At 44.6% G+C, this 26,092-nt stretch overlaps 1 protein-coding gene across 3 annotated transcripts in view; it reads left to right on the top strand.

The window, feature by feature from the left end:
- TTF2 (transcription termination factor 2) overlaps positions 1 to 26,092 on the top strand; it is a 34,559-nt gene that overhangs the window by 6,926 nt on the left and 1,541 nt on the right. The window contains exons 5-21 of one of the 3 annotated variants that reach the window (XR_002103488.1): positions 527 to 1,543; positions 2,577 to 2,703; positions 3,648 to 3,848; positions 8,102 to 8,259; positions 8,840 to 8,921; positions 9,233 to 9,349; positions 10,504 to 10,654; positions 11,290 to 11,395; positions 13,862 to 14,052; positions 15,075 to 15,228; positions 17,367 to 17,458; positions 20,507 to 20,589; positions 21,333 to 21,460; positions 21,710 to 21,880; positions 22,360 to 22,418; positions 23,446 to 23,599; positions 23,828 to 25,307. Coding sequence is in view for 2 of the 3 variants with exons in the window: in XM_019548846.1 (XP_019404391.1) it covers positions 527 to 1,543; positions 2,577 to 2,703; positions 3,648 to 3,848; positions 8,102 to 8,259; positions 8,840 to 8,921; positions 9,233 to 9,349; positions 10,504 to 10,654; positions 11,290 to 11,395; positions 13,862 to 14,052; positions 15,075 to 15,228; positions 17,367 to 17,458; positions 20,507 to 20,589; positions 21,333 to 21,460; positions 21,710 to 21,880; positions 22,360 to 22,418; positions 23,446 to 23,599; positions 25,225 to 25,307 (3,074 nt within the window). In the remaining variant the exon portion in view is untranslated. The remainder of the gene's footprint in view (positions 1 to 526; positions 1,544 to 2,576; positions 2,704 to 3,647; positions 3,849 to 8,101; positions 8,260 to 8,839; positions 8,922 to 9,232; positions 9,350 to 10,503; positions 10,655 to 11,289; positions 11,396 to 13,861; positions 14,053 to 15,074; positions 15,229 to 17,366; positions 17,459 to 20,506; positions 20,590 to 21,332; positions 21,461 to 21,709; positions 21,881 to 22,359; positions 22,419 to 23,445; positions 23,600 to 23,827; positions 25,308 to 26,092) is intronic. The other 2 variants (XM_019548846.1, XM_019548847.1) reach the window with 2 other exon arrangements.

The raw sequence follows: 26,092 nt of genomic DNA, 5'->3' as shown, positions 1-26,092 counted from the left end.
ATCCCAGCAAAATGTGGATTTTGGGTTACTTTTTTTAATTAAAAAATTGCAGGAGAGAGGGGGTTATCAGAGAAAACCAGGATCCCTGCTAATGATTAAAGAAAATCCCCAATTTTTGGATTTAAAAAAGTAACCCAAAATCCACATTTTTCTGAGATCAAAATGAAACACCACTTTATATATATAAATAGTTATTTATTATATATTAGTGGTGTTTCATTTTAATCCCAGCAAAATGTGGATTTTGGGTTACTTTTTTTAATTAAAAAATTGCAGGAGAGAGGGGGTTATCAGAGAAAACCAGGATCCCTGCTAATGAGTCCCTGGGGAGGGATAGATGAGGTAGGAAAATTTCAGTGACTTCTACAATCAAAGGCACACAAGTGCTTGACTTGATTGGAGTTGTAGGCACGATGGCTTTCACTGAGCCTAAGATTTTGTTTGAGTGGATTGGGGTAAAGTAAGGGGGGTGGACAGGATGTCAGATGCTTATTCTGGAATTAATTCTTGTATCGATATCTTGCAGAATCCAAAAACTTCCCGGCTGCCCACTGATTTGGGATGCCATCATGCACCAGCTCTACTCTGTAATCCCAATGGTCAACGAAATCCATTCAGAGTTCTCAACAAGAATTGTGAAGTGTCTTCCTGGAAACAAATAAATGAAGACACCACAGAAAAAAATACAGTAGGAGGAGGAAAACAGAAGGCAGAAAGAGCACAAGTATTAGATGCAAAAGAAAAGTTGACATCAGAATCTGTGAAAGGGAGAGATCTTTCAGCAGGAATGAAGATTATGAAGAAACAATCTGGAGAGAAGGCAGAAGCTGGGGAGGAAGCCTGTTCCCAAACTAAATCAAGTCAGCCTGAGACTCAAAAAGAGGGAAACCTTTCTTGTGATGGACAGAAACATGGTATCTGCAAAGAGCCTGCAAAGTTTTCTAAGCATGTGGAGAAGGCGGCAAGTGCGACATTAGTGGAGGATGTCTTGTCTGGAGAAGGGAATAGAAAGCCTTTGTCTTCATGCCCTAAGAGTCAAAAGGCAGACACTGCTCTTCTGAGAGAGGAACAGCTCCAAAAGGAATTCTCCATAGCCCATGAGGACAAATGGATAAAAGTTGAGGGACATGCTGGTGGGGAGATCTGTGAGAAGAGCCTGACAGCTAGGCAGAGCGTGATTTCACAGGAGACTTCAAGCACATCAGAGCCATCAACATCAGTATTCATGCCACCTGAAGGTCCTCTGGCACAGGCAGCACCACCAAAGTCAGGAATAGTGCCCAGGGAGGAGAAATGTAGTAGTGGACACTCTGGCACCAACGAAGATGAAGTTGTATTTTTTTCTCCTACGCTGGGGGGAGGCCAGGCTGATGGACCAGAGCTAGATTTGCAACAGGGGGGCATTCCTGCAAAACCATCAGAGAGAAGTGAGCAAAATATTCTCTCCAGTTTCCCAGGGCTTGAAATATCTTTGCCAAAGGGAGAAGTATTGGACTCCAAAGGCCTTCACAGCCACCTTCAAATCCAGCTGAAACAGAAGAAGGTCATTATTACTGTCACATAACTTAATTTGGATCTTCTTGTGCCTGAGCCAGCTGTATGCTTCAGTTCTCTTGGGCAGCAGAATCAAAATGCTGTTAGAGTTTAGCTATTTGAAGTGCTCAGAGAATGGTGACCACTTCAGGGTTTTGAAAATCTAGGCCAGGCACCAGTCAGTCAGATCTACATTAACTTGAAATTTTGTGAAAGAGCTTCTTTGAAGTAATCTGCCCCCTGGTTTAGGGGTACCTAGTCTATATTCATCTGAGACTATGCTAGCAGCTTGCTTAGAACCCATGGGCTGTATCTAAATTCCAGCCAACCTCATATTTAAAAAGAAAAAAATGCAACATGGTAGCACTCTAGAAAGCAACCCTTTATTTATTTATTTATTTATTTATTAAGACATCCTAGATAATATTTGTGACTGACCTTAAAATTCCCTCTGGGATATAGAAAGTGAGATGAATCCTTTCAGGTTTGTCGATTAATCATCAGGACTAAAGTCTTTGACCTTATAGTTTCATAGTAGGTAGGGTCGGAAGGGACCTGAGCAGATCATCAAGTTTGACCCCCTGCCATGGTTAAGAAAGAATGCTGGGGTCACCTCAACAGTGCATTTGTTTTGTCACATACAGATCAGAATAGTACTTTGATCATTCTGATATGCAGTCTGGCATAATGTAAAACCTTAAAGAATGTAGTCTGGACCCTGATTACTGAGCTGCAAGGAGCTTCAGGATCCCTTGGTTCCTTTTTTTCCAGTATCTTTCAGAGCTTCTGACTCTGTTCTTCTTACCCTAAGGTGTAGTCATAGTTAACTTATTTTTGGTAAGTAGTGTCCAGTGATTTATAAGTGTTCCACAGATTCCAGTGTGCTTAAGCTGTTTTTGGAAATCCTGATTTAGGTTAAAATGCAAACTCTTAACCTGTAAGCCATGTGTTTTCACCCTCTGAGCTTTGACTGCTACACAGCAGAGTCAAGAGTCTCCTTATAGTGAGCACAAAATGCATGGATTCTGGGTTTTGTTTTTCAGAGCACTTTGGCAGCAGTGAATGTTCAGGCCCTACCAGATAAAGGTGAAAGGTTACTAAAGCAAGTGCAGGATTTGGAAGCTGCACTCAGTACTCTCAATCTCTTGTCAGCAGAAAGTGAAGTGGAAGGTACGTGGCTTGGTCAGAATCTCACAAAAAGTCTGTCTAAATTCCGTGTTGATTTAAAAAAAAAAAAAAAAAAGTATTAATTTATACCTAATATGGATGTGTACATAGTTAGCATCTTTGATACAGCTTTCCCAATAGATACTGATCACAAAATGTTAATTGAAACAACTGAGTGCATTAGGTATCCCTCCCCCGTTTGCATTTAGAATTAGGCATTCCACTAATAAAATATTGTGGTTAGAGCCCAGAACTGGACAGGGATTCTATTTTAGCTCTGCGACTAACTTTGCTGGGTGCCTGGGTCAGTCACATGAATCGTCAGTGTCTGAAAACTGATCAGTATTACACAGTCCAATTTTCTTTGTCTCTCAAATTAAAATCTTGCCCAGTAGGTAGAAGGTATTTTACATTAATTTTAACTACTATGTTCAATGTACTGTCTTGAGCACATATGTCTTAAATTTCCTTGCAATCCTCAATAGGATTTCTCAATCAGATTAAATGTAATGCCTAAAATAGATATGGATGTCTAGTTAATGTTATCAGCATATGCTGTCACCTCCTCCAGGCCTGCCTCATTCACAAGTAATTAATATATTTTAACTAATGTTGATGAATAGAACTGAGTGGACAGCTTCAGAAACTGAATTTCTCCAGCTTAGAGGCAGTAGTGGGGGGAATTTCCTCTACTTATCTCTAGGCAGTGAGTGGAGAAGGAAGGAAAAGGTAGTTGAGACTCAACGACTCATTTGTTCATAGACAAACGTGTTAAAACTGTTGGCCTATTCTGTATCATGGACAAATCCTCTGGGGAAAGAACTAAGATTCACTAACATGTCCCTACTAAGCTATTTAGTGAAAATGTTTGGTGTCTTCTCTGTTGGGCTGCACCAGAGCTGACCATTATCAGTCCTCTGACCTTCATTGTTTTTCTTCCCAACCAGCAAACAGCAGGAACAGCAAAAACCATGATGAACCACTATGCAACACATCCAGCAGCCCAGGCACTGAACCAACAAATATTATGAAGCTGAAAAAACAGCAGCCATTTCAGGATCCTTTTGCTGCCTCTTCTCTGGGGTTGCATTGCCATGGCCCAGTTCCCTCCCTGGGGTTCAGCAAATACTATGGTCATGTTTACGGAGGTATAGTTGTACAAGAAAAAGTAACTAAAATTTGCAAATAGAACAAAAATACTTTGAACTCTGTGGGTGAGTGAGAATTTCCAGTTACTTTCCTCTGCAGTCACTTTGTGCAAGGTATCTTGGGGAGTAATTTCTGGAAGAAGAAAGGTCTGGTATATCAGAGACTTGGAAGCTTTGCTCAGTGATAGATTTTGTTAGCAGCTTTGCAGATATTAATCTAAAAAAAAAACAATAGTTCAGATCCTAGCATGTAATTCTCAGTCTAGACTTAAGTGTAGAGCTCTCTTGGCGAATGTATGACATAAACCCAGAGAGCAGAGTTGATCTTGGGGTTTGCCATGTCCATGCATAGATATTTTCCTGAATTAGTTTTAAAACTATCATGTTCAGTATCTCTTTACAGCTAATGTTAAGTTAATGTGCAATTTTATTATTTGTTGTAGTTGTTCATATGTGCCACAGTTTGGGCTTTGTTTAGTTAGGTGTTAAATACTGCCCTCTCTCCCCCTTCTCCCCACCCTCCCACAAGGCAATGGCTGTCTGCATTCCAGGTTAGATGCATAGATTGCTGCCAAATTAGGGAAGCAATTGCTTTCCTGAGAAGAGTATCCAGAACCAGGATATGTATCAACTAGCTAGGAATGAGAAGAATGGCAGAAACCTACACAAGATGGGTGAACTAGAATGCCTGGTATTAAATGGTGACAGTAGACATCTTGGAGACTTGGCAAAAAGACAATTATAATTGCTGGGATGATGCTGTTTTAACAGGTTACAAACTATTTAGGAATGACAGGGCAGGATGTGCAGGTGGAATAGTGTAACTGCATGTTAAGGATCGTATAGATAGTAACAGCATAAAAATCTTGAAATCTTTCATTCATCTTCAGTGAAAACTGACATAGAATCTCTGAGTAGAAATCCTGTACTTGAATAAAAAGAATATAGTAGATGGGTTGTATTACCAACCATCTGGTTAGGAAGGTGAAAGTGATTTATAAAATGCTCGCGGGGATTAGAGAAGCTGCTAAAATGGGACTAGCAATAGCGATGAGAGACTTCAAGTATCTTCATATAGACTGGTTAAACACCTCATCAGGGTGTGATGTAGAAATAGCATTTCTAGATGTGATAAATGACTGCTTTTTACAACAACTCATATTGGAACCCACAAAAGGAGAAGCATTGCTAGATCTAATCCTGAGTAGCACACAGGACCTGGTTTAAGAGGTACCTGTTGGTGAACCACTTTGTTATAGCAGCTATAACATTCCAGTGGGAGGGAGTAAGTCAGATAAGTCCACCATGCCAAAGTACAACTTCAGGAAGGGAAACTGCACAAAAATGAAGTAGTTAGAAAGGAAGTTGAAGGAGCAGTCAAAACTGTAAGAAACTTACAGGCAGCTTAGACTCCATTTAAAAATAAAATATAGAAACTCAACAAAAGTATATACCTCAAGTCCAAAAGAGTGCGTAGTGGACTAATAAAACTCCTACGTGGTTTAATAGCAGTGTTAAGGAGCCCATTCAAGGTAGAAAGGCATCGCATTCTTCAAAAAATGGAAGGCATGCCCAAATGGGGAAAACAGGAAAGCTCTAAAATTCTGGCAGGTCAAGTGTAAAAGCAAAAGTGGGCAAACCAAAAAAGAATTTAAGAAGTGTCTAGCAAGAGATGGTAACATTAATATAAGTTGGGTTTTTTTTTCCAAATACAGAAGCTGGAAGCAAGCTAGAAAATTGGTGGGACCATTAGGTGAACAGGGTGTATGTATACAAGATGTATTCAGGGATGACAAGACCATAGTTGAGAAACTAAATTCATTCTTTGTATCAGTGTTAACCACAGAACACTGGGAAAATTTCCATGCCAGATCAGTTCTTTCTAGTAGATGGGTCTGAAGACTTGGACCACACTGAAAAGACAATAAAGGAAGTTTTAAAACAAACTAATAAACTAAATACTTACAAGTCAGCAGGGCCAGGTGGCATTCACCTCAAAGTTCTGAAGGAGCTTACAAGTGAAATTGCAGAACTGCCACTAATACAGTGTAACCTATTGTTAAAAACAGCCTCTGTGCCAGAGTACTGGTGGGTTGTGAATATAATTCCCATCTTCACAAAAGGCTCCAGAGGTGATCTTGCAAACTACAGACCAGTGAGTCTCTCATCCATCCCTGGCAAGTTGGTAGAATCTATAATAAAGAATAAAATCAGCAGTCATGTGAACGAATATGGTCTGCTGGGGAAGAGCCAACATAGGTTTTGTAAAGGGAAGTTCTGCATTCTTTAAGAGTGTTAACAAGCACCCGGAGAAATGGGATCTAGTTGACAGTAATATATATTTGGACTTTCAGAAAGCTTTTGACAAGTTTCTTCACCAGAGACTAAAAAAAAACTGCATTGCAACAGGATTGGAGGGGAGTTCTTTCTTGGACTGAAATCTGGTTACAAGATAGGAAGCAAAGCATAGGACTAAATGGTCACTTTTCAAGATGGAGGGCAGTCAAACGGGGGGGCCAGCAGGGCTCTGTGCTAGGCCCTGTTTTGTTCAACATTTTCATCAGTGATCTGGAAATGGGGGTGCACAGTGAAATCTCCATGCACATGGCCCCAGGCAGCCCAAGAGCAGCAGAGCTATGCAGAGAAGCTGCTTGCTAGTGCAAGCTCTGCGCTGCCCTGGCAATGTGCCTCCTGCACACAGGGCTGCTTTGAGGGGTACAACCCTGTGCCACTGCCCTCACTGCAGCCCTGCGCACAAGAGGCACGTTGCCAGGGCAGCAGGGAACTCCCAGCAGCAAGCAGCTTCTCCTCATGACCCCGGTGTGCTGTGCCACACCGGGTCCTGCCATCCAGGGTGCAGAGGCTCCAGGGGAGGGCAGCAGGACGGGAGCCTGTACCCACAGCCTGTGCTTGCCTTGTGCACAGAGCTGGGGGGCACAGGTCCTGCCACCCCCCTTGGGAGTGCGTGCTGCAGTGGGGAGCCAACCCCACCTCCCAGACGAGCCGCGTGGAGCCCCATCCTGCTCCTTCCTGGGGCCCTGCAGCCATGTGTTGTGGCCCTAGGCCCCAAGTCTTACCCCCTCCCCCCCGACTAGGCAGCTGCCCCCTATCTCACTGCCCTCCTGCTCTCTCCCAGCTCCCTGCAGGCTGGAACTGTGCCAGCCTGCAGGAAGCTCACTGCAAAACTAGAAAATCCACAGGTTTCTCTGGTAAAACAAGAAATCCATGTTTGCCTCTGGTAAAAGGTAAAATCCACTGTTTACTATTTTTCTGTGGGAAATGGATAACCCAGATTCCTGGTTATGACTCAGGAAAGAGACCTTGGAGTCGTTTTAAATAGTTCTCTAAAAAAGCATTTGGTTGCCACTGAGCTAAAGAGCCAGCCTCCCCCCAGCTTTGTTTAGCTGCCACCAAACTTCTAATTTTCAATTGCTATTTGGAACACACATCAGCAGTGGTGTTAAGCAGTGACACCCGTAACCTCCACATGCTGGCCCCCCAACACTCTGGCAGCCCCAGCAAGAAGCCCTGTGGGCCAAATGTGGAGGTGTGTTGTCTGGCCTGTGAGAAGCCCAATGCAAATGTTTGATGCCCTTAATCTCTGGAGCTCATGTGCTCCCCTGACACTGGATAGAATAGTAGAGATGGAGGTGGGTGGGTGGGGAATGGTTTGCAGGTGTTTAGGAGGTAGTTGTTTGGAAAAAGTTGTCTTGAAATCCCTCTTGCCTTAGGGAGAATCCTGGTCTCCAGCAGGAAGCCCAGCTCTAGAAACACTGAGAAGACTCTGAAGGATTGTGTTACGATCGGTTTTATTTACCTTCCTGATTTCATTGTAGTAAAGATGATTTTAGTCATTAATTTCAGGCTTACTTCTTTCTTACAAACCAAGTTTAAGATCCCTGGGGCTAGCAAAGTTTCCCCTCATTGGAGCTGCAAAATCTGGTCTGAGATTGGTGAGAAGTGACTTTAGGGACAAATTCTTGTGGACAAGAAGCAGAGCAGCAGGAAGAAAGCTGGGGTTCTGGGCACACTCCAACAGCGGTTTGTCACAGTATATTTAATCAGCTGTGCCAACTGTGAAACAACCAGCCCCACGTTGCCCAGAGGGGTTGGTTGGTGTGACCAGCTATACAAACCCCTGTTTTTTACCACATTGCACTGCTTCTCTTGGTGTCTGCATGCACTCAGTCCCTAAGTCTGTCTGCACCAAGTAGTTCTGTAAACATTATTCACTGACTGATGCTTTTTGTTAGTGAATTCCAGTATGCAAAACCTGTATGGGGGCAGAATGACTGAAGATCGGATCAGGACTGTGCGTGACGCCACAAGTGATGCCATTGACCATCTGTATAAATCTCTGGAATCTTGCCCCACAGAGGAGACAGTTGCCGCAGATCCATCTGGGCTAAGGGTGAGGAGGCCAGAAGTGAAAGCACTGCTCAGCCGAGCTTTCAGTGTTTCTTGGGATCACTACTATGGAACATAATCCCAATGATGATGATACTAAAAGATGGGTGATATTTGCATGTTGCCATTTCCTAGACAAATGTCCTGCTGTACAGTAGGCCCATTTAAGTCGAGACAAACACCAGTTTAAGACAGAATAGGAATAGGTTCCAAATTGCACAGAAATTCACGTGGTGCCTAGTAAGCACATGTCTAGATAGTTGAATAAGCTGTTGAAACAAGTGATATTGGGCTTGTAAAAGACTTATTGATTTTTTTTTTTCCTGCAATTGTGTGGCATTTAATTTTTTTCCCAGATTGCAAATGTGCGTATGAAGCTTTACTGCAATTTGATTTGTTTCGCAGCAGTTGCAGTCTCTTGCTGTAGCAAAAAGGCAGATTCTGAAGTAAGATTCTGCAGATGTGGGTATTAATTTTGGAAGAGAACGGAGAGGCAGGTGCTGAGCAGCCAGTTGTAGTTTGACTATGAGACCAGGTCATGTCCAACTTGGCATGTCTCTGAATGGCATTTATTTTACCTCTAGGTCTCATTGCTGGTGCATCAGAAGCAGGCCCTGGCATGGTTACTCTGGAGGGAGAGCCAGCGACCATGTGGAGGAATTCTGGGTAAGCATGGTATTGTTGTAGCGTGTCCTTCCAGGGGGAATTAATATTGTCAAAAACCTGCACGACACTGTGGTGGCAATGGTGATGCCCATTTGTAGTCAGAATCCATCCCCTGGCAAATTCTGTTTTCTTTCTTTCCTAAGGAAATATAATAACTAACCCCTGATCCAAATCACTGGCTGAGGCACTAAGTCCTTTCAAGATTATCCTAGTTTGTTACATATGAGTTGGGAGGGCCTCAGCATGCATTTGAGCTATGTAGACTCATTCCATGAGATGGTCTTGATTCTTCTATTTTTTTCTCTTTTCAGCAGATGACATGGGCTTGGGGAAGACCCTAACAATGATTGCACTCATTCTGACCCAGAAAAATCAAACAAAGGGGGAAGAAAAGGAGAAGAAATTAGAAATGTGGCTGTCTAGACATGGTATAGAACATCTTTGCTGCAACGCAGTTCCATCTTCTCAAAGTTGTGTGCTGACAGAAGTGGCCTTTGTATCAACAGTGGGCTTAATGTGGTATGTGGATGGCCAAGGGCTGTTCCACAGAAGTCCACAATAAGGCAGCTCCAAACTTGGCTCAAAAGGCAGACCTGTAGAAAGCATGTCGTGAAATCATAGTGCTCCACTCAGAGTAGAGACATGGATGTTGGGATTTATAGGTACCGTCTAGTTAGGATATCAACAAATTACAGCAAGTAAAGGAAAGCCTGGGCAGAAAACACTTTCCCAAATAAACACTTTGTCTCTGACCCAATAATGCAACAACCAGGCTTCAACCTTCCACAGAGCATTTGGACAACCCTTAATCGGATGTGCACTGGACAGGGCCAGTATGGCCCCCTGATATACAAGTGGCCTCTAAAAACCTTGCCTGGCTGTGGCTGTGGAAACTCTGACCAAACCATGGAGCACATAATAGCATCCTGCCCCAGATACAAGTTTGAGAGCAACATCCTGGAGTTAGACTCACTTTCCACCAAGGCATTAATCTGGTTGGGGAATTTGGAATTAAAGCTGTGATGATAGCTGTTGCTCCTAAAGCCATATGAAAGAAAGAAAGCAAGTTAAGAAGGTGGTGACTTACCACGTGTTGAATGCACTGTGGTAACTGTGTGTGCCTGTGCTTAATCCTTGGTAAATGTCAGCTAAGCTGTAGTAACTTAGGTCTTGGTAATTGATATAGAAATTCATGATCATAAAGCACTTTTAATGTGAAACACTGAAAGACCAACATTTTTAGCTATTGATTTTATTGGAAGGGTGTTGTATACAAACTTCTTGTTACAACTAAACAGCAGCCAAGACTGTCAAGCACATTCAAAATAAGCTGATGTTTTACATCATTTTTTATGGAGGAGTTGTGCTTTTAGTGTTCATACAGGCTTTCTCCAGAAAATGTACAACCCCAGGAGTACATTAAAATTCTGGAATGCTGGAAAACACAAATCTGTTTTGCAGACTTGTGCCAATAGGAACAACAGGCCTACTTTAGCAGGGTTGCAGCAACTGAGTAGGGACTTCCACCCCTTACTGTACTCAGGCTGCTGATTCATTTCCTCTTCTGAACTTTCTGTTTAAGATTCCCCTGTTGTGGTCTCCCATGGCACTTTAATCATTTGTCCTGCATCCCTGCTCCACCACTGGAAAAAGGAGATTGAGAGGCACGTGACCAGTGGCAAACTGAGGATCTATCTATACCACGGACCTAACCGGAGCAAAGATATAGCAGTGTAAGTACAAAGCCGTGACTGTTCTGCAACAGAAGCAGCATGTTTCTGCTGAGTAGCAGAAGGCTCTTGGTGTCAGAGTAGAAAAGGAGCTTGGCTCTAGCTCACATGTTGATGCTCCTGCATCTTAAGGCATGTGATACAATCTCACCCCCTCTCTTGTTGGCAATGGCAGTCAGTAGTGGTTGATATCCTCATTTATGCTGACAACACCTCAGTCATTAGAGTGGAAGGCTCCAAACAGTTTCCAGCTCTGTTGAAGAAAAATGATCTTAAGTTTAAGCAGGGGCCTTGGAGTTGAGGGATCTGGGTTTTCTATCACTGACTTGCCATGTTATCTGCCTCTTCCTCCATTTCTCTGCTTTCCTTATGTCTGCAATGAGGATAATTCTTGCCTGTTTCAGTGGGCTGTTATGCCAATCTCTATTTGTAAAGCACTAGAGCTCCACAGATATCATACACCTTTCTGCTGCCCTCTATTTCATGACTTATTTTTGGGCCTGCTGGAGTTTAATGGTCGGTAGCAAATGTACCAGCTCTTGCCTAACTGCCCCAACTTATAAATTCTCAAGTGTTGGTTCTGTCTGTTGTACAAAGCAGGTTCTCCACCCTCATCAGTTTCTCTGCTTTTTGTGCAGACTATCCAAATATGACGTTGTTGTCACCACGTACAGCCTTGTCTCCAAGGAAGTGCCCACAAAAAAGGAAGAGGGAGAGGTCCCTGCAGAGGACCACAGCGTGGAGGTAAGAAGCATGCATTTGGGGTGGGGACTGCTTTCTGGGGGGGTGGGATCCTAGAAGTAACATAACCCATCTGTAACAGGGTGCAGTGTTGCAGCCTGGAGCAATTAGCCAGCTGGTAACCAGCTGTGTGCCTAAAGGGATGCAGCCAGATCAGTCAGATAGTAAGAGGGGAAGTTGACTGGTTGACCTGAAAATAAAAGGGGACAGGAAGAGGAAGTGAGAGAGAGGATCTTGAGGGGGAATTGTTTGCCTGGAGAAACAGGTCTGTCGGAGGAAGAGAGCACGGGGTGAGAACTAACCCATGCTTGTGGGTATTCATTGTGGACTGTTTATATTCTCTGTTGTGCTCTATGGTGTGAATTAACCCAGGGCTTGAAGCTTATATTGGATTGTTTGTATTTTCTACTGTGCTTTGTGGTGCAGACAAAACCCAGGGCAGTATCACCAGTGTTGTGAAGCCCAGAGAAAGACTGTGGCTGGGACCAGATAAGGAGAGTTAGTTTGAGGGTTCAAGCACTGATTTGAGTCTGGCAGGCTAGCCAGGTGACCCACTACACCAGCATTTCTCAACCCATGGATTGCAACCCAAAAGTGGATCCTAAGATTATATGAAAGGATCATGAACAAACTTTTTAAAAATGGAGTCTCCTTTTTAAAGGAGAAAAACGTGGGAAACTGCATCTTTTCCCTTACAGGCTGTCAGAGTTCTAGCCTGCAAGGGACTGCTTGAGGACCTCCATGCCCCCCACGCCCCACTCTCATGCCCCACACACACCCCACTCTGCCCCACACACCCACCTCCTGTCCCATCCACTTGGGGCCTGAGGGCAGGGGCACTGGGTCAGAACTGGCCGTCAGTGTTTACAAATGGGTCCTGATTTAAAAAAAAAAAAGTTGAAAACCACTGCGCTACACCATTCTTGTTACAAGTAACACCCAAGCATGCTGTAAGTGAAGCATGAGAGAGAAAATTATTGTTCTTTTTCAGTCCCCTGTGGTTATTTTTAGAGATTTGTTTGAACAGGAGAAGCTGAGCTAGAGAGTGTGCAGTCAAATGCAAGTGAAAAACATGGAAAAATCATCGTTCCTAAACTTGTTACAAGAGTCTGAAGCATTTCTTATAGCCATAGTAGATCTGTAATTTTCACGCACCACTGCAACTAAGTTGAATTGTCCTTTTAAAATAAGAAGCAGCATGTACAAGCAGTAGAATCTCGTCTTTGTTTCCTTTACCCACCCAGGAAGTTTGTGTGCTGTTAAAATATGAATCTCTGTAGCTTTGAATCTTCCTAAACTCTGACACTGGGACCATTTAAATGCTGTTTCCCAAAAAAGGATGGAGCAGCATCCATGCCAGAGTGAAAGCCAGTGCAACTTTTAGTTGACCATATAGCACAGATCAGGGGTGGCCAAAGCACAGCATGCATGCCACAAGTGGCTTGAGCATCTGTTGCATTATTAAGCTCCAGGTGCTTAATAATGAGAGGCACTGGAATGGAAGCAGGGAACTGGACTCCCTGGCTGCATGGAGTAGAGCAGGGGCAGGACACTGTGGCAAGAGGAGGTATTGGGTGTCACTGCCAACAGCCAGGTTAGTCCTTCCTAGGATCTGAAGTTGCTGCAGAATTCAAGGCATTGGATCCCTGCTTGCCAAATCAAACTGCACTGGTTGTGGGGCCAGGGAAGGGTTAACAGGGTTAACTATTTTAGCTCTTGGTGGTGACATATCTCTTGCCTCAGCATCCTGCCTCCACCCCAGTCTGAACAGTTGGAGGCTTAACCTCCCCCCTCCCCTTCCTAGAATCCCAGGAACCTGGGGAGACAAGGATTAGAGGGATACTTGGGGAGAGGTAGGGCTTAATTTGGGATATATCTGCCCAAAAGGTTGACCCCACTGGCATAGATAGAAGTGCATCTTGGCTCCCTGGGTGTGCCTGCATATTGTAATTTTATCCCTTATCTGTGTACAAGGGGCCTACTTATGGTTTTAGCAACACCTGGTCCTGGGGTTACACAAGTGTATTGTGCCCATGTTTAAAGTGGTTAGATTAGTCCTTTTAGCCATGCATTACATGAATCCCATTATCACAACCAGGCAAAACTCTGCTTACTTGACATCAGTATTTGTCATGCAGAACATTAAAATAGGGTCCCTAAGAATAACGAAAAAAATATGAATTTTAAAGGGCAGGCACATGTGTTTAATCTCTGGGCTGGTAAAATTTCTGGACAGTTTTGCAGGGCTGCTACATTGAAGTAACAAGTGTTCCCAATAAACCAATGAGAAGAGACCCAAAATAGAAGTGACATGGAAGCTAGGGACCCACAAGGAAATTTCTGGGGCTTCCAAACAAGGAAAGTCTTGCTTCTAAAAATACCTAGTGACTCATGGCTTTCCAGGATGTTTGCTTTTCCCAATCGAGGCCTTACCTTGGTTTATACATCTGTGTCTGCTTTCTTATCCAGGATACATCATCTCCTTGTTCCTCTCTGCTCCGCATTACCTGGGCTCGGATTATACTGGATGAGGCCCACAATATCAAGAACCCCAAAGCACAGACCTCTTTAGCTTTGTGCAGGCTGAGAGCTAATGCAAGATGGGCTGTCACTGGAACACCAATCCAAAACAATCTGCTGGATGTGTACTCACTGCTGAGGTGAGCTGACCCATTGCAGGGCAAAAAAATGTGCTCTTGGTATCTTGAGCACTGTGTCAGCATCCTCTATCTATCTTAAACCTTGGGACCTCATGTAAAGTAATTTTGGTATCTCTATCCAGCAATTCTTCAGCAATCCAATATAACCCAACCTTCTCATAAGGACAAGTTCTGGTTAGGCCAATAGTTATCTCAATTCTTCCAGTTCTTGACATTAGTTTCTCAGCTGCAGTAGTAGTCTACGAGTCTATAATGTCTCTGCACTCTGGGCCCTTGACTTACTGCTTGTAGCCATTCGGTGTTCATAAGGTTGAGAGGAGGGTACATCCACTCCATATATCTTAGCTGCATTGAACTGTTCATGGCACAGAGCTTAATGAATACATCTGTTCACTTTGCAGTCATTATTTCTCTCCTGTGGCATTGTTAGGACTTAGTTAGGAATAAGAATTTTATTTGTGTTACAGTGGCTTCCCACAAATGGGTTTATAAACATAAATAGGCTCCCCCTCCCCCTCCTCCTATTCTCACCCCTTCCTTTCTCATTTTGGTTTGTTTTAGCATGATTAAAAAAATCTGATTTCATTCCTGAGTTTACCTTCAAGTTCCAGAAGGAACTCCCCATTCCCTGATTGCCTAAATTTGAGGTGACTAGGTGCTTTTTGAGATATAGGAGTAGGATCATTAAGATGTATTGCCTTTTGGCAAATATTGATGGTTTTTGTCCGACCATATATTAAAGCTGTTCAGAAACGTAGCAGTAAAGATGAACTTGAGAACAAAGTGAAGTGCCTGTAGTGCCACAGGGAGTAAGATCTGCAGTTTATATTTTAGTATACAAAGATGTGCTATTACTTCTGTGGTCTCTTGTTCTGAAGGACCTTCTTCTTAATAGATTATAAGGTTGGATTGGAAATCTGTGGTTTTGGATGGGAAGAAGGAATCCAGTTCAGTTCTGATCTTCTCCAACTTCCCTGCAGTTGGTATTGACTAGGTCTTCCTCAACTTCCCTTTGCCTGCAGGTTCCTGCGTTGCTCTCCCTTCGATGAATTCAAGGTGTGGAAGTACCAAGTAGATAACCGTACAGTGAAAGGAGGAGAGAGACTGAGTATCTTAACCAGGAACCTCTTATTGCGGCGAACTAAGGACCAGCTAGACTCAACTGGAAAACCCCTGGTAATGCTTGCTTTCTTTCTGCTCCACAGCATTTGTAAAAAGGGAACTATCCAAATATGCCAGTGTCCTCCCTGCAGCAATCAGATGATCGTTTTCTTCCTATAGAGCCTTGTCATAAATATAATTGGGTTTCTCTCTGTTCTGTAGTCCAGGAAACAAAACTAAGGTTTGGGGGTTTTTTTCCCCTTTTGTTAGTAGGCTTGTTTTCTTGTCAGGGGAAAGCTATCCAGTTTCCTGAGCTGGAACATGCAGCTGAACTTGATTAGAAAAGCAATACCGAATGTCTTCAAGGCAGAGAAGACAAAATGTGAATTAACTCCATTTGTATATCCCTTTAATGGGCACTTCAGAACAGTGAATGTGGATACATTGAGAACAGAAATCATTGCATGCACCATCTTTTTATCCAGGCTTGCATGCGTATTAGGTTTTTAACAGTGCAGCACCAAAGACAGTTTTATAAGCGAACATAAAATTGTAGAGAGCAATCCATTCTGTTTAGTAAATGATAGATTAACACAGTATTCAGCACCCTTTCGTAAACAGAGGCGCACACCACTGCTGGGTGAATAGCTTATAGTTTCCAGTAGTTGAGTGGAGAACTAGGTAGCTGCTTTTTTTGACACAAAAAATCAATGCCATGTGGTTGAGAGGCAGGGCCTAATATTAGTTGTCTGTTTGCCTTTTTTTCTAACAGTTGCTGTTATTTCCTCTTTGCCTAGGTGTTAGACAGGCAGAGCTTAACAACTGTCTAGTCAAGTAGTCTGTGTCATAGTTTCTTTAGGATGTTTAAGCCTCCCAGAAAAAAGAACCATCTCCTGGACCTGTGTGATACTGTGTTAACTCTTGGAACCACATGTGGTACTGTCCTGTCATTGGGAAGCACTTTGTTTTGAACTGCAGAGCTGAGGGAGAAACCAGTCTCAGGTCTAGATAAAGAAAACTATCAAATGTCATATTTCTTTCAGTGCGGGAGATAACAAATGAGACCTTTTTAGCTCCCCATGTTGCCAACTCTTGGCTGTCCTTGAGAGTCTTAAGTTTGGCAGTGTTTTTTCTTTAAGCCCTTCCTTCTGTTATTGCACAAGCCTCAGCTTTCCTTCTTTTGAAAGCAAGTTTCCAGCCTTCATGAACATAGTAAAAAGCTTGAAAAATATGCATTGTTTACCCTAGAGACAAAAAAATGCTCCAACTTTTGCTTGGTCTTAATTTCACAATTTGGAGACCTAGGACGCATTGGTTTTTTTCTTCTTTTGAAAATTGCTATTGCCAGTGCTGAGTGTTCACTCTTAAACTAACTATGTCTTAAATGGAGAACACCAGAGAAGTGGGAATTGGAAAGGATAAGCTGCAGGAGCCTGGTGTGCAGGTTGCATAGACTGTCCAAACATGGAGTTAGGCTTGGCTTGGCTTGGTGCCTGAAACAAGAAACACTTGGTGATCTCTAGTATGGCTTTCTAGCAAGTCATAAATACTTGCTCTGGCTGTATTGGATCTGTAGGGAAGGGGTTAGTGATGTACGTTTTGGGCCACAGGGGTATCTGCCCAATAATGTTGATTATGGCCACTGAAACTTGAATACAGCACATGCCTCCCAGGTGCGGGGTAAGAGGGTAGATGCCCAAACAGACCCTCTCTGTCAGCTTTGCTTATTCTTTGTTATGGCCAGAGAGATAGAAGGCCCAAGGCCAGCAGGAAACACCTTCCACATGGTTTGGCTCCCTTAAACTTTTGTGATTTTTTTTTTTTTTTTTTTTTTTTAAGATTAAATTGGTCAAGAAATCTGCCCCAATCCTAACACTCTTGACCATTTTTAAAATACAGGGTAGTCCTTCCAGGCTGCAACGTGAGGAGGTGGCTTGGGAAACTCCAACACCTTGAAGTCTCTTAGGCCTCCAACCTAAAGCAGCATGAAGGATTTCCTTCCTTGAGAGGGCACTAAGTATATCGCTCCTCCCCAGGACTCCTAAATCATCAGGCAGGGGGACGAAGAGTCAGGCAAGCTGTGTGCTGTCTGCAGCAACAGAGTATTGCACGCTGCTTGGTTGATGTAGGGGCTGACAAAGCTTCTGGGGTCTCCTTTTTAAATTCTTCATACTGTATATGGCTGGCTGACCATGTGTGTTCTTTTGTTCTAGGTATCTCTGCCTCAGCGCCATGCTCGGCTGCACCAGTTAAAACTCTCTGAAGATGAGCAGTCTGTGTACAATGTGCTTTTTGCAAGATCGAGGTATGAGAGTGGTAGACGGAGAACACTCCCATCCTTTCACAGCAAAATTAAAACAACAGCTAGGAATCTGCTTATGCTAAATATGGGCCATTTTTTTGACAAATTCTGCTTTCTCAATAGTTTTTTTTTCTCCGCTCTGGCTCAGTCTGCTGTACTTTTTGGAATCCTTGCTATTGCACTCCCTTCAGTGTTTCCACAGGCAAGAGCATGATCGGTAGTGTGAATAAGCAACAGATGTATTTTACTTCCATTTTGTCTACAGATTTAGTGGTAAAAACTTTGCCCTTTTTCAACATTCTCAAGGGTCATAATGGCGACGATGGTGATGGTGATTTTTCTAGAAATAGTCTGATGAAGACTATAGTTCTTGGATTGCCACAGTTCTTCTGGTAATATCCCACTCCTGCTCACTCAGCTCAACCCATCTTGGATCTCTGCTTATGCTCTGGATGTTTTCTATTTTTTGTTCTCGTTTGTAGGACAAGAGCCATGTGAGACTCCTTCACCAGCCTCCAAAGAATTTGTTTCTTAAAAAGCTATTTCTTCTCCCTTCACAGTGTTTATCTCCATTATTGCTGGGTTGTTGCTTACAAAAGCTGTACACATTTACCATTTTAAATCTTTATTCAGTCAGTCCCTTTAACTCCTGAAGTGGCTTTGCTTCTGGGCACGTAATGCTCACATTAATTTGCATTAGCACTCCACAAAACAGAAAGTATCTCCTTTCTGCCCTTTCTGAGGACTCTGGGTATGCAACCCAAAACTTTACTGGCGTTTGGGTCATTGCGTACTGCACACCCATGTCTGACTTGTTCCCTTGTCACTTTAAGCATCATTGTTATCCAGTCCTTTCCTCTGAGTATCTTTCTCTAGACGCTCACTTGAATTTTGCCCAGGATTCTCAGGCCTCAGGCTCCTGCTGAAGGCAGGCTATTTTTATCATTCAGTTTCTCCCCCTATACCAGTGTTGGGCAATTTTTTGGGTGGGGGGCCACTTGAAGCGTTCTGGTGAGCTGTCATGGGCCACATGAGTAGCCCCACCCCTTGACAGGTGCCCTGTCTCCGGTTGCCATCTTGGGACCAGAAGTCCCACCCCCACCAACCCCTGACCTTTGGCACTGGAAGTCCGCCCCTTTGCCCCCACATTCCCTGAAATACTCCATTGTGGGGTGACGGGTTGGCATCTTGGAACCAGAAAGAAACCAAATCATACACTAAAAGTCAAACATTAGAACACACTTTAATTTTATTGCAAAAAATATTTTTGTCATGATTTGTGTTTGCATAGTGTATATAGAGGGGATTGCATAATTATTTTATATTTATATATATAAAAGCTTTTGTCTGTAATGCTTTTTTGGCTGCCAAGACAGCCAATCAGAGTGTAAATACAGCATTATGTACAGCAGGAGGCAGAGTGCCACCATGATGGCAGGGGGTGGGGAATAGGGTCAGGGGTGCTGTGGTGTGGGGGGGACAGGAGGAGCAGCCCTGAACCTAAACCACCGGGGAGAACGGGGTTGGGCCTGAAGCAACAGGTCAAGGGAAGGGAAGGGGTCAGGCCCAAATGGTGGGGTGGGGTGCACTCAGGGCCAGGCAGTGGTGACAGAGTAGATAGGCCGGTGGTGACGATGGAGCTGACTGAGGAGGGACAGGGCCAGCAGACAGAGGGGGGCACCGCCTGGCCACAGCCCTGAAGCGGCAGGGGGGAGAGGAGGAAGGGGCCTGGCCCCAAAGGTGTGGGGGGGCGGGGCCGGATGCAGAATCTGCTGCCACCTTCTCCGCCCCCCCCTTGTCATTGGCAAAGATGTGTGTATGGTGGGGTGTGGAGGGGTTGTGGGGGGATTGTGAGAGGGTGTGGCTGTGTACGTTGCAGAGCATAGGGTATGTTGAGGAGTTGTGGAGGCAGGGTGTGGGTTTGTGTGGTGTGTGGGGGAGGGTGTAGAGATCTGCACCCCCTCCCCCATTCCCCCCATGGCATAGCAGCAGGTAAGGGTGCTTAGGGCTCTGGTGCCCAGCGGAGCACAGCTCCAGCCAGCACTGCACATAGCACTGAGGAGCACAGCAGGCAGTTTGTATCACTGGTACTGGGAAGCCCCAGGCTGCCAGCTGCCTTTTCCACCCCCCAGGGGAAGGCACCTGGGGCTTCCCTCCCATGCTGTGTGTGCCAGGGAGGGAAGTGCAGGGAGTGCCAGTGGTACAGACTGCCCGACGGTGCTCTTCACTGTGATGTGCAGTGCTGGCCAAAGTTGTGCCCCACTTGGGACCTGCACTGGGCACGAGCGCCCTGAGAGCCCCCCACGTGCTGCCGCCTCTGCCACCACCTGCTAGGGCTGCATACCATAGGGGGAGTGTGTGGGGATTCCCATACCCCCCATGCTCCCTCACATCCACCTGCTGCCCACCCGAGCTCTGTGCTACCACTGCTCCCTACGCATGGGCTCCACGTTGCTGCACGCTCTGCGCTCCTGCCTAGCTGCAGCCCCACCCCTGCCACTTCCCTCCCTGCTGCCCAGAGCTAGCAGGAGACTGGGGAAGTAGAGCAGGCCCGTGGGGGCTGCAGCAGCGGTAGCCCCGCCTGGAAGCTGTGTGCTGTCCGGGCCCGGCCCTTCCACCCATGGAGTGAGGCGCAATAGGGTATGTTTGGGGGGTGTACACAAGGGTGCCTTGCTCCCACCCTCATGGGTGGAAGGGCTGGGCAGGGTGCAATGTATTTTTTGGGGGGGCCGGAATGAAAGTGCTTGGTGAGCCAGATCCAGCCCACAGGCTGTATTTTATCTGTCCCTGCCCTATGCTTTCTGTAGTGGATCTCTTTGCCATCCTTATGTTTTCAGATGAATTTGATTTCCTGTGATACTAAGAATCTGCCATAAAGAAATTCCCAAAGTAATGTAATTAACTAGTAGCCTACTAGTTTGTTTGGAGTGAAGCTCAAGTTTTAGTAGTGTATGGGCAAGCTTTTATCCACTTATCTGTTTAGATTGCAGCTGGTACCCCTGGGTTGTCTCCAGCTTCTCCCTGCTGTTTCCTCTTCCATTGTTTTGCCAGGTCCACGCTGCAGTCTTACTTAAAGAGACAAGAGCAGAAGAGTCAAGCCAAAGAATACCCTGGTGGTAACCCCTTTGACAAAGGTTAGAATAGAGACTGTTCCTTGGAAATCCCTACAGGGGAGTGTATTTAAAGTGATCAGGAAGCTCTGTTTTAAAATTAACAGGCGGTGCCCAACTGAGGACGACTCAGTTCCAAGCACCCAAAGATGCTTCCTCAAACGGTACCACTCCTGCTGCCCAAGAGGGCTGCTGTAGAATCAGCAGAGCTTTGGTTTGGTGCATGACACAGGAACTGAAAGCACTGTTGTATGTGCAGAACGTTTTTTTTTTTTTGCTTCCCTTTAAGGAACAGGGCACAGGATGCAGCCTTTTTATCCTTTTGTGGTGGGTAAGGAAGGAGGTGGCACAGTACAGGGTTTTAAGAAAGTACATGTGGGAAGAGTTAAATGGGCAACATTCTTGTTTGGTGGTTTGAACAAGACAGAGTCAAGATTCAGAAGTTCTTTCATGCTGACTCTGCTGCCTTCTTCCATCTTTAGGCTTTAAATTCCTTCTCTGTTATTAATGAAAAAGGTGTGGGGGGAAAGGTAACATCTCCTCAGCAGGGGATTAGGGAGATTACTGAGAGGTCCAGTGGAAATTGTGTTAGGATAAGCCCATGGACTCTCTTGGGATGCAGTGCCCTGTTCACCTGGGTTTAATGCTGTTCCCTTTGAGTTACATGTTTGCACTCCTTTTACTTTTACTTTTCATTGCCTCAGAGTGAAACTTTGCTGCTCTGAGGTACTCCTGAGGTTTTCTTCCGTTTCCTTCCCTCCTCTTAGCACAAGAATTTGGAGCTGCCCAAAAAGATGTCTCAGGAGGGACCTCCCAGATCTCTAGTACAGTCCATGTCTTGTCCATGTTGCTGAGACTCCGCCAATGCTGCTGCCATCTTTCCCTGCTAAAAATGGTAACAGTATGATCTTGTATGGTGATTTAACGCAGTAGGTAAAATTAGGGGTTGGGGAAACACCAGATGCAGCCAGCATCCCTTTGTGCTGTCATCTTGTCAGATCTCCTAGCTAAGGAGTGTTCGGGTGGGTTGTAATGGAAACAACTTCTGAATGAAGGTATTTGCAATGGCACAAAGCCCTTATGCAGCATCTGGCTGTCAGTCATCCTTACTGTGGTCTGTTTGGTTTAATTACTACATCTGCAGGCTCTGGATCAAGCTAACTTGAACAGCGACGGCATCTCCCTTTCCCTTGAAGAGCAACTCAGCGCCTTGACCTTGTCTGAACTCCAAAGCCCTGACTCCAAATCTACAGTCTACCTCAATGGCACAGCTTTCAGTGTGGATCTTTTTGAAGTCACCAGACAGAGCACCAAGGTATTATGACTGTGGTTCTGTCATCCTCTTGGATGTCGTAGATTTCAGCATTCTCACAGGTTTATTTTACATGCTGATACATTTCAGTTGCCTAACATTTGCAGTTGCCTACACAAGTAGGCAGTTGGATTGTGAAGGTTCAGATACACTGCTTAGCCTATACTAGGGGTGCTGCACTCCTCCGACTGCACAGGTGGTAATTATAAGGGGTCTTCCAATAAAACCAACAGGATCTACTGTGCCAATACATTGTCAAGGCAGGTCCTAATCACTAGGTCTTCAGAGCAGGACAGAACGTCTCAGTAGAGGGGAGTTTGTTAAAATCATAACCGAGTGGGAGAAATAAATGGTTGTAGCCTGATCCAATACAGGAAGTTCAACTCTTTAAGTCTGGACTCACCGTCTCCTCTTTTGGCAAATAGTAATAGAGCACAGACTGGCATATAACAGCACGAGTGGGCTGATTTCTTCCCCTGCAGATATCTCATCTCCTGGCTGAACTGAAGGCCATCCAAAGTCATTCAGAATCCCAGAAAAGGTAAATATGCCAGCTTCTCTTTCTTGGGGAGGAGGGGTGTGTTTTGGAATGGAGAAGAGAGAGAGAACTTGTTTATGGTAAATATATAAGAAAATTCCTACTCTAGTAAAATCCTCAACATATCATAGCACTTTGTGTGCTTTGTGAAATGGTGGCATAAGCCAGGAAGCCCGGAGTTCTGTTGGGCATAAAGACACTGCTGTGTTATGGAGGAGGGCAGCATCTCTTTGAAATAAAGTCAAGTGCCAAAGAATGTACCTTGGTAGGAAAACAAGATATTGGTTCAGTCTAATCCCTAAAGGGTGCATATAAATTGTTTTTAAAAAACAAATGTTTTTTGGCTTTTGTTTAGGTTATTATTGAAGGGGACTTTCATTATGTACTCCGTCTGGAAGCTGGGAACTCTTGGGGTTTTGGGGGTTGGGGTTTTTCTGGGGTTTTGGACAATTTAAATGCAAAATGCTTTGTAGTAGGGTGAGCATAATTATTGTTGGGCTGGAGGTGTAGTGTACACTCTGACTTGGGCCTCTAGCCCCATCCCAGCACCTGCAGCCACATCCTGGCTATACGTCTGTGGACCAAGTAGGTGCAGCTAGCCCCGGCCTCACAACCCCCTCCCAGGTTAGGGCATGGCCAGGCTCTCCACTTGGAGGCTTCAGTGCAGCTGGCCCGAGGGTGCACAGCACGGCTGCAGGTGCCAGGATGGAGCCATGAGTCAACAGGGGACAAACGGAGCTCACACCCTGGTCCCAACCTGCAGCCCCAGCTCTGATGAGAAACACACTACACTCCCTAATGCATCCCCACAGCTGTTCTGGCCCTGCCACACGTACGCACATGCACCCAAGGTGGGTCACAACACTTCTGTGTTAGTAGAAGACTTGTACAATGCAGTTTTGTGTTTTTACCCTGTGGGGAGGAAGGAGGAGCCTTGTACCCTCAGCTTTTAAAGGTTGCAACCCTACAATAAGAGAAGGGGTACAAAATTATCTAGTGCTTGTTTTGGATTCCCGGTTGTCTCTTTCAGTGTCATTGTGTCTCAGTGGACTAGCATGTTGAAAGTTGTGGCCATTCATCTTGAGCGTCTGGGGTTGAAGTACGTGACAATAGAAGGCTCTGTAAATCCTAAAGAGAGAATGGATATAGTGGAAGAGTTCAATACGAATCCAAAAGGGCCTCAGGTATGAAATGGAAATATGCAATTTCCTCTCAACAGTGCTGGTAATAGCCAAGCTAGTTGACCCTCCTTGTGGCTGGATATTCAAGGCCAAAGTACACTTGGGGCATCAATATGGAGGTTAATGGTGGGTGGGTATAACTGTAAAAGGTAGAGTTCCATTACAGGAAATGGAAACTGTTCGAATCTGGACTCTGTTCACTGTAATGCTTCTGTTAATCTTCCAGCTAAGGTTGCCTGTAGGCAAGCAGGAATTGTTCCCAGCTCATCTCTTGCCTCTGCAGGTTAAGTATGTTTACGCACACACAGCATGGGGAGTTCTGGAGCCCTGCAATCTGTTCTTAAAATGAACTTTACTGTATTAGAATTCACATCTCACCCCAAATCTCAGGACAGGCATGTGAAGTCAGTGGGAGATGGGAATTCATACTTTTTTTTTTCTTTTTTTTTTAAATGAGTTGACTGGTCACTGACACCTTCAGAGTAGCCCACGGTTTGGGTCAAAAAGAAAAAAAATACTATCTACTATAATGGCCATTTTGGAGCTAACAGCAGGCTACCACTTTATCTGTGACAACGTCTAAAATCCCAGTGGAACTCTCCAGGCACCTGGGGACTCTTGAGTACAGATTGAGGACATTCTCCTAGAACAGTTTTTGTCTGAATGTTTTGTAGTAGTTACTGTAATTCAGACGGGACTCTTGACTTTTCTGGAGAGTAGGTCCATCTGGAAGGGACAAGTCCCAGAGTTAATTTAATGACATTTTAACTAGTTTTACTCCCTGGATATCGTGGAAGAACTGCAGGCTGATAACCTCAGGGCAAAAGATATTAGACTTATTGCTGATTGAGGAATATTTAAAGGAAAGCAAAGTGCCATCTTCTTTCAAAGAGAAAACTGTTAGTCCCATGCTCAAGAAATCACCTCTTGATGTAGACAGTCCACCCACCACCTGTTGCCTGTGACTTCAGTGAAAGGAGTTACAAGAGTTATGGCATCCCCTGTCTCATGGATCCTTGCTATCAAAAAAAAATAAAAAATCTCATAATAAGTATGAACTGGTCTCCTCAGCAGAGAGGCCAATGATTGAATGGCCCAAAGAGAAATAACTTTCTTCACCTGCAAAAGGGGGTCTATACAGGGCTGATACTGCATCAGGCAGTATTTTGGACACACTGCTTGCCCCTGTGTCATACCTCCTGGACTGGAAGTCATGTAGCCGCATTAGAAGGCCACATTCTGAGCTCTGCTGGGAGGCAGAGCCTAATGACTCATGCTGTGCTGTACAAAGGTGGCTGGACTTGCTACTACTGATTTCAAGAGGTAGTATATGCAGAATGATTGTGGTATGAGTACAGCACTACCTGGCGCTATTATACCTGGGTTTTTTCCAGTCAAGAGAAACTTGTTGGGATGATGCCTGGGGAAAGCCTAGCCTACTGGGGGGCAGCCTATGCCATAGTGTTTTGCATACAGCTCCAATCTCCAGGGTTACTGAACAGTACTACATGTACATAGGCAAGGCATCTTGATGTTTGGCCTGAACCAAAATCCAGAATAGTCAGGCTCTGATTTTTCTGGGGGTGGGTTCCTGAAAGTAACCTGTCTCTCTTTGTTGGTCTTCGAAGGTGATGTTGCTCTCACTCATTGCTGGAGGCATTGGCCTTAACTTAATTGGGGGGAACCACCTCTTTCTCCTTGATATGCACTGGTAAGGACAAATGGACAAATTGCTTTTGAGGGTTCAGAGATAGGCTATGCCTGGGGTGGATCCAGGATTTGACAAAGACGGGATGCAGGAGAAGTAGCCTGTGCTGCAGAGTTACTCCTGCTCCCAACATCTTCCCCACCCCTACCACACAGTGCAGGAAGAACATGGGAGTCTCTGGAAACTTTTTAAAGACTACCCCCTGCCCCCAAAGCAGCTAAGAATCTCCCTCCCCTTTTCCCTCTCCCCCTCCCCCTGCTCACCACTGATGCTTTCCCAGTTGTCCTGGGGCAGAAGAAGCTTCAGAGCCCAGCTCCCACTTAACGCAACTGGAGCAGGCAGAAGCAGCTCTGAAATTTACTCCACCCTATGGCAGGCAGGGAAGGGGGAGAACATGCCTCTGAGCACTAAGGGAAAGGGAGAAGGGTTTCTTACTTGATCACATTTTATCCTCTTTCGCAACACAAAATTGAAAGGGCAGTCCATGAAATTGTTATATAGCAAATTTTAAATTGATCAAAATCCTTTTAAAAAAAAAAAAAAGTATATAATTAACCTGTGGAACTCACTGCCACTAGGCACTAAGACCCAACTTCTTTAAGATTCAAAACTTGGACATTTATATGCTTAATTAAAGCAACTGTTATGTTGATAGACATTAAAAAACAAACCCTCTTGTACTTCAGGATATAAACCAACTACTCAGTAGTACAGATTATGAAGAAATTTCTATCATCATAGGCAGATTATATCAACATTTTCCAACAGAGCTGATCAAACATGGGGGG

This window comes from Crocodylus porosus, unplaced genomic scaffold (genome assembly GCF_001723895.1).
Source record: "Crocodylus porosus isolate Cpor-Errol unplaced genomic scaffold, CroPor_comp1, whole genome shotgun sequence".
NCBI classification, from domain to species: domain Eukaryota; kingdom Metazoa; phylum Chordata; order Crocodylia; family Crocodylidae; genus Crocodylus; species Crocodylus porosus.
Note: the sequence above shows the minus strand (reverse complement) of the source record. Positions and strands in the feature narration are given on the sequence as shown.